The sequence below is a fragment of the Erigeron canadensis genome, chromosome 2, assembly GCF_010389155.1.
Source record: "Erigeron canadensis isolate Cc75 chromosome 2, C_canadensis_v1, whole genome shotgun sequence".
In the NCBI taxonomy this organism is placed as follows: domain Eukaryota; kingdom Viridiplantae; phylum Streptophyta; class Magnoliopsida; order Asterales; family Asteraceae; genus Erigeron; species Erigeron canadensis.
In genome coordinates this window covers 25,001,560-25,010,366 of record NC_057762.1, presented here as the reverse complement: position 1 = coordinate 25,010,366, position 8,807 = coordinate 25,001,560, and the positions used below count along the sequence as shown (strand labels likewise).

The following is an 8,807-nucleotide window of genomic DNA, read 5'->3' as shown; positions in this document are numbered from 1 at the left end:
TGTATGTAGTATTGCTCCGTATTCCAGTAACCAATACGGTCCACACCATTGGGTGTGGGCCGTATTCGAGCGTATTCCCGGCGTATTCAAGCGAATCGTGGTAGCCACCACGGACGTATTCGAGCATCTTTTTTTCTTTTTCTTTTTTTTTTTATTTCCTTCTCCAATATATGTATATATATGGTGTGTGTGTGTGTTGTTTATATATCATAGTGAAGAAGGGGAATGTTTTTGCTTTTTTCGGCGGCTGTATGTATTTCAGGTGATGGGGAGGAAGAGGATGACTCTTACTACTGTTATTTTCAATTTAGTCCTTATAGTTTCATATAAATATTACTATTGCCCTTATATATATATATATATATATATATAAATATTATTACTACCCTTATCATTATTATTATGATTATTTAGAGTGTGAAAATTAAATATTAATTAAAAGTGTAAAATTAATGTTGAGTGTATTGGAATGTATTGGATGTATTGGGTATTGAGTGTGAATCTAGGAAATGTATTGGAAATAGGCTTTTCTGATGTGGCAATGTATTGGTTAGTATTGGGTTCACCCATTGGGCGTGCTCTTATGATTGTTCACCAACCGTTACTATATAAATATAAATACAAATACAGTATAATGAATGCAAAATTTAAAAAAAAAAAAAAAAAAGTAAGAATAAGATTTCAAGAACCAAACACGCCTTAAAGTATCTATATCCGATTCAATTTTATGTTGTGATCATTAACTTGGTCTACTCTATATAATGGGAAATTTGAATTAGTAATATCATCTTATTGAGTTAATTCAAAATTAGGATACTGTACTTACTTTAGTTATTTGAGTTTTTAGTAGTATCCTAGAAAACTTTTCAAAATGTATTTTTCTTCTTTTGTGATGCTTTTTAGTTTCAATTATTAATCATTTTTTTTTGTTGAGAAAAACTAGTTAGATTTAACTTAATTGATGACATCTTTTTAATCACAATCCTTGCGTTTAAATCATCCGCCATCGAAACCCTATAAACTTGAGCATCCGAACGCCACAACCTTCCTTAACAATGATCAGAAGAAAAAGAAATGACATGAATACTCGAGTTTAAAGACGTAAAATCAATCCTTCTTTTTTAATTCAATCCATAATATAATAGAATCTAAAACATTTTTGAGAAAATATTAAAATACCTAACCACTAAAACCTACACCCCGTTTCTTATATAAAGATACGAGAGATATTGCCCGTGCATTGCAACGGTGAGATGGTGTGGGTGATAGGTCAAGTCATAGAGTATGATAGCCAAATGCTTTAGCCGTACTGGCTCCGCCTCGGATTTAAAAATTCGTCCAAAGTATATAGCGAATGACATCTCTAATTAAAGAACATGAAATTTTAAGAGTACCCATACAATTTTTATAACTTATCGATATACGGTTTTTGAGATAAAGGATTTTAAATGAATTAGAGGATTAAAATGATTTGTGGAGGAGAGAGAAAAAAATGAGTGGTTAAAATTTGATAAAAGAGAGAAAAATGAGTGGTTGATATTTAAGGATATTATAGGTATATTAGGTAAAGATGTTTAAATTAATTAATAAAAAAAAAAGTAATTTAGGTAGCTCAAATCTTTAATTGAGATTTAAAAAAAAAAGAAAAAAATATTATATATTTAAACTCAATAAAAAGTTAAAAACACATATATAACCAGCTATATTTTAGTTTGGGATAATGACTTGTGGATGTAGTGAACTATGACAAAATGTCTATGTTATGTATTGATCTAATCAGGGGTCTATGTTATGTAACGAACTTACCAAAACTGTCTAAGTGATGCATGCTACCGGGTAATCTACAAGTAGCCGGTTACCATCAATTTTTTTTAAGGGATAATGACCTGTGGATTTAGTGAACTATGACAAAATATCTATGTTATGTATTAATCTAATCGGGGGGTCTATGTTATGTAATGAACTTACCAAAACTGTCGAAGGGATGCATGTTACCGGCTAATGCTGGTCATCAATTTTTTTCCTTTTATTTTTTAATCTTAATAATTTATTTATTTATTTAACATATATAAATAAATATAAGTTATGGAAACATATATGTATATAAGTTCTGTAATTATATAAAAACTTTAAACAAATTCATATCTTTTGGCCGCAACCTACCTCCCCATTTTTCCGATCAACCCTAACACAATCTTATACCAAAAAAATCAAAGTCTCAAAAATTAAAATCGCATTTGAAGATTACGATTCCTTATAAGGTCAAGAACCTGAAACCAATCATTACATATATTCTTAAACATATACACATTGACACACACAAATCTAAGAGTACATATATATATACAACCCAAACAAACAAACAATGAGAGACTAGGGGACGTATTCTTACATGGCTTCTTGAAGCATAACTTATAATTGAAATGAGAAAGAATAACTAATTGCTAGATTTTAGTTAAAGCAACAAAACAACAAACTTAGAAGAACGCATTACAAGCCTAAAACCGAAAGATCAAATCCCCTTAACCTTAGAATTCATCATTTCTCTTTTCGGGATATTAATAAATAACTAAATTGAAACAAGAAAATACCAGTTCTTAAATACTCTGGAGGAGTTGGAAACAATAAATAACATGTATCACTTAGACAGTTTTGGTAAGTTGATTATATAACATAGACCTCCGATTAGATCAATACATAACATAGACATTTTGTCATAGTTCACTACATTCACAGGTGATTATCCCTTTGGATGGTAACCGGCTACCTGTAGATTACCCGATAACATGCATCACTTAGACAGTTTTGGTAAGTTCGTTACATAACATAGACCTCCGATTAGATCAAATATATAAAATAAACATTTTATTATAGTTCACTACATCCATATTTCCCTTTTAATTTTATAGATGTAGTACGCAAACCTATCCTATCCATCCATCCATCCATCACCACAACATGAAAGTAAAATGTGGTAGATCCACCAAATCAAATACCCACCAAAATTGATATTTTCACATCACATAATATTTTCCATTTTGTCAAATATGGCTAGCTAAGGCCTTCTTATTATTATAGCGTGTGGACAACACGACGTCGTTCGACTAAATAAAGGAGTGTGGAAAACATATTACCCACACCTCTTAAAATTATTATATTCATTTTCATTGATTTTGCATTTGGTCCACCTACTCTTCCCTTCCCTTTGATTGTTTCTTCATCTGTATCCATCTATATATAATTTATATTTATATATATTTACATAATAATAATAATAATCTCCTTATTCTTCCGCATCGTCAATTTCTAAGGTATTATTCTTCTTATTTTTATTTATTTTATTTTACTTTGTTATATAATTGATTACTTCAATTTTCATTGTTTGGCTTTCAGTTTTTCATTCAATTTTGGATTTAATTTAGGTTTAATTGCATGTTTTTGTATCTGGATCTCTAATTTTATTTCTCCTGAATTCCCTTATTTAGTGTTTTTTATTACAAAGTAAAGAAAAAGAATATTTGTGTGTGTGTGTGTGTAATGTATAGATACAGATATATATATATATATATATATGTATATGTGTATGTATTAATGAATTACACTTTAAATGTTGATTTTATACATATTTTTTGGATGTGAATATATGACTTGATGGTGTTGACTTTAGTTTTCAGATGGAAAAATTGAGAAGTAGTTTTTTTTTATCATGTAAAAATTCATGATGTCATGATGTTGATCTTTGATTTAGGGACAAAAAAGTTGTTTATCTTTGTAAAAATTTAAACTTTTTTTCGGTCTAGTAAGAGCTTTTTGATCGAATTTGTCGACATGAAAGAGACACATGATTTTGCACATAACGTGTGTGCGTGTGCGTGTACAAGCGTTTTTGATTAAATTTGTGATTTAATGGAGATAAGATGACGGAATTGTATTGAAGTTGTTGCGTCTTCCTAGTGTATGCATTAAACTTTCATTTTATTGTTATTGGGCGTATTTGGTTACCTCCGTATCAGGTACAAGTATTTTTGCTGACATGAAGGTCATATAAGTTGCAATTTAGGAATTTACATATTATAAAAGGTCACATACATACGGTACCAATAAATCGATAGTTCGATATGTTCAATGGATTATTCCATGGTTTGGTACATTAGCAAAACAGGACAAGTGTGTATACATGTTCATATAGTTGTGTATTTTATTGATATATTGTATAGAAAACGTTGATGTATAACTGGCTTATGCCCACATAGTGAAAGGTAATGGAGTAACTGTTATTTGGTATCACACTCTCATTGATTTAAATAAGTATGTTTTTTATGCTAAACAATATCATCTCCCAATGCACTATATAACTTACCAATAAGATTAACCTATTTGGTTATGCAGTCCTAAATGCCTACGTTCTTAGTGCCATCTGATTGTTAGGACGTTTACATATGAAACCTAGTTAATCTCGTTGTTAATTTCTGTTTTTTGCGGCTGGTGAATTACTTGTGCTGATGTCAAATTGCTAATTTGTTATTGTCTTGTATGTGCAGTCCATCCTGCTGTCAAGAAATGAATTTTTTGTGTAGAAGTATGGCTGAGGAATCTTCACCATCACAGCATGATATTGTACGATGCCCATTTTTGCGTAACATTAATGAGCCGACTAACTTCTCCTTTTCTCCGTCCATGGCTATCCCATTACCCGTAAGTGTCTTATTTCCCTTGTCAATCCTAAATGAACAATTATCTAGGAAACGAACTAATGTTGTCACCACTTTATCAGGCTCGAGGAACCAAAGGTCCTATATTCGAGGACGGTCCCAATTTTGATACGGCGTTTAGGCTCTTCCATGGACAGAATGGCGTTGTCCCGCTTTCTGAGGGATCGTTACAATTTTCTCAAAAAGTTAAGGCTGAGGCTGTGTCCCAGCAGTTTAATCCTTTAGCAGCAAAGGCTGCCACTATCAGTCTGTCAGGTTTGGGTGGGGCCTTCGGTTTCGATGCATTCAATGAGATGTTTAAGAATCAACAAAAAAAGCACAAATCGTCAAAGAAAGACTCTTCTCAGGTATGATAGCTGCTAACACTATCACATATTTACATTAGTGTCTTTTCCCATAATAATGATCTAGAACTGTGGGAAAAATGGGTGAGATACATTAGATATGGATAAATAATACCACCAAGGGTACTGAAGGAGGCCTTTGGACTTGCGTTTTGTAATTGATTTTCTGCGGTCGACCAGTCGTGATAATCAGCTGTCAAAGTTCTGTACCATATTATACTTTTAGTCATCTCATTGTGTATGGTCTAATAGTTAGTTTCATACTAACTGCAACAAAGCTGATTCTGTGAGGGTGACCAAATTTACTGATTTACTGGTTTTAGCAACCTAATTTGAGACACTTTTACTCGCATGTCACAAAACGTGTTTTTATTGGTTCCTTGAACGATCACCTCTTGTCATACATCATATTATTATAACTTTAAACATCAGAAGTTCATTCGATTGTTATTTTCTTCAGCCCACTATATTACAGCTGATTACCTGATGTGATTGTTACATATACCTAATTTCTTTTTTAATAGAAATCCAAATGCCTCATGATACTTGATTAATGATGTCATGTTTAAGATAGTGGCTCAATGGGTCTCAATGGGGATCTTACTTGGTTTTATTTAAATTTTCAGAAAGGAGAGTCGAACCACGAGGCAACGGGTGAGGAATGGCTGAAAAGTGGAAATTGTCCCATTGCCAAGTCATATAGAGCGGTGAGCAACGTTCTACCACTTGTTGCGAAGGCATTTAAACCACCAGCAGGGATTAAGTATAAATGCCCACCAGCAATCGTGGCAGCACGCGCGGCAATAGCCCGAACTGCCTTCGCAAAGAACCTCCGACCACAACCCCTACCTGCAAAGGTACTAGCAATTGGAGTACTGGGCATGGCAGCTAATGTTCCGTTAGGGGTATGGCGAGAACACACAAAGAAATTCTCACCTTCTTGGTTTGTAGCTGTTCATGCAGCGGTTCCTTTTATAGGCATGCTTAGAAAGTCGGTATTAATGCCAAAAGCCGCCATGGCATTTACAATTGCAGCATCTATTCTGGGCCAGGTTATTGGGTCTAGGGCTGAGCGCTATCGCATGAAAGCTATTGCTGCCAGACCTCCTATGGTGATGGAAACTTTGGTTGGTGAGTTGAACCCGAATGAGGTCAATGTGGGTGGGTCTCGCCTGGCCAAGGTTACGAGCGGGCATTGTGGTGAAGCTGTTGAGTGGAAGTCTGCCCCTATGCAGGTTGCCGGACCATCTGCTTAATGCGTGTAAGCTTTCAGTCATTGTCGTTGGGTGTGCTATGTTATGTTCGCCATTTTGTTGAGCGTGAGTCAATAAAAGATACTAATTTGTTATTATAAATGTTGCCAAATTCCCCAAAAGACTCGGCCTGTAATCTAGTACAAGTAATTATGCTGGTATGCTTAAAATGTTGTGTATTCTGTAATTGTGATCCAATATAGTGCCCGTCTGGAAATTGGTACTATACAAGATAAAGGTTGTAAATTTTGACATGACGCGCTGCATTAATAAGAACACGATACAAAGATAAACAACTTAAGGTTGTGATTAAAAAGGTTTAACCGTTTAAGACATCAATGGGCTCGACATGACTTGACGTTTAATAAATGAGTTTTGTTTGGGCAGAAAAAACATGTTCTCGTTTAATAATTGTGCACCAATATCAAATTCTCAACTCATTAACCCTTGCACGACACGATTGTTACTCCTAATTTATCTCTTATTTGCTGATGGTTTAAGAACCCATACACCTTTTAACAGTAAAGCTCATAATGATGAATATGTCTGTATTCTTTAGCTGCACATGCTTTTGGTATGTTGACTGGAAATGTTTCTGCTAGACAGTAGTAAAAGGTGTAATATTTTGTCAATCCAATTCTCACCATCAGGTCCCACTATATCAAATCATCAATCATTCTTCCCATTTCATTGCAGATGAATCTCTGTTGAACACTTTCAAAGTTTTACAAAAGAAGAATATATGCTTAACACCTGGGAATTTCATAACTTTGTTTATTTTCGGTCATGTTAAGCAACACCATTTCATGTTTTGCTAGTACAGCGGTTTGGAGATATGTTTATCAAGTGTCAAACAAATCTATCCACATGATTACCTCTAACTAAAAAACTTTGAGCTTTATTTTCTATCAATTTTTAATTTCAGACACATACAAAAGATGTATCAAGTTGAGTAGATTGGCCATATTCAACAGCTTGGTTTAATCATGAATTGCGAAAATTTGTGGTTGGCATAGATAAGAAGACTTTGTTTGCTATTGGAATTGAAACAAGGAAAGTTGGCAAGAAGAAAGGTATAATACAATATTACTACTATTTCTTTTTAACGAGTTTTATAGTAACAAACTACCCACTCCGGCAAGGCACTTAAGGAAGCGTTGAAGCAAAAATTACATTAATGAAAAACTACAAAGGATTCATAATCCATGAAGCCCATACAAAATGGGTTCTCTTACACCTATTCACAATCTAAAGAAACAAAAAACAGAGACAATCGACTGAAATACCTCACTAGACGAACACTTAGTTGCTTTGACTACTGTAGTGTTTACGTGCTTACACAAAGACCACCATTAAACATTCAAACGAAATTGCTAGCGTTCATGATCTTCTTATATCGTGCCGACCCCTTAAGGGAATAAATCCAATGTATTACCTCAAACTCAAAGGGAGGGACCCGAGGTATCTCAATATGCAACCAAGGGCATACCAAATCATGCACCTTATTTGCAAAAAACTACAGTCACAAAATAGATGATTACTACAATTCGTACCTGACATATAAAGGTATAAAAATTATAATGATGGACAATGAAATGGAACGGATGAAGTATTAAAGTTTCACTTGACTGGCCATAAAGTTTTTACCATGTTATGTATTATATTTTAAAAAATACATCTAACACAATTTTAGCTGTCAAGCCGTTTACAAAATTAAAGTTTTCTTATTTAAATAGGGATAATGCCCTCAACTTGTGCATATTGCCATGAAAATTGCATGTGAAGGGGAGATGGTGGAAAATAGCTCCCTACCACATTCATTCAAGTGGCTTAAAACTTTTAATACCCCATTTGTTGGACTAATCTTAAGAAAATTTTTATAGATTTTATGATAGATTATGAAATGGAAGTGATATTTGTCCTTTGATTAATTTACCACTATACAGTATTGCTAAATTATTTAAAAGAGATGTACCAATATCATTTCCAATTATCAAAGCTCTTATTAACAAAACTAACAAATATGTCTATTAGTTTATTACTTTCCATAAATTATTATGATGATAAATACATTTTCTATAATACGTTATTGCCTCTTCGAATCATACACTCGGTTTTAAAATGTGTATTCGATTAGTTTTTCAAGTGACAATCTGTTTTCTCTATTTAGAAGTGTTCAATAAAAACCAAACATAAAGTCCATAGAAACCATACCCATGAGCTGCCTAATAGCAACTTATATAACAATGCAAATTATTAATTACATAAATATCATCCCTCTAAATACCAAAATAATAATAGCTGTCCATAAGGAAAAACAAACAATTCATTAATAAACTTATAATCATTATACAATTTAATTCAAAGTTTCAAGATTTGTAATAGACAAATTGTGTAACCCGTATGTTGTTCTTGAAGATATAATAATATAAAAAATTCATAATCCAGAAAAAAAATAAAAACAATAAGGAAATGTTTGATAAAAGAGAATCATAGAA

General features: G+C 32.9%; 1 protein-coding gene across 1 annotated transcript; it reads left to right on the top strand.

Annotated features, from left to right (window-relative positions):
* The first annotated feature begins 3,168 nt into the window (after positions 1 to 3,168).
* LOC122589108 lies at positions 3,169 to 6,496 on the top strand. Its single transcript, XM_043761351.1, has 4 exons — positions 3,169 to 3,311; positions 4,542 to 4,695; positions 4,775 to 5,059; positions 5,683 to 6,496. The coding sequence occupies exons 2-4, from the start codon at positions 4,561 to 4,563 to the stop codon at positions 6,310 to 6,312; spliced, it is 1,050 nt and encodes a 349-aa protein (XP_043617286.1). The 5' UTR covers positions 3,169 to 3,311; positions 4,542 to 4,560; the 3' UTR covers positions 6,313 to 6,496.
* The last annotated feature ends 2,311 nt before the right edge of the window (positions 6,497 to 8,807 follow it).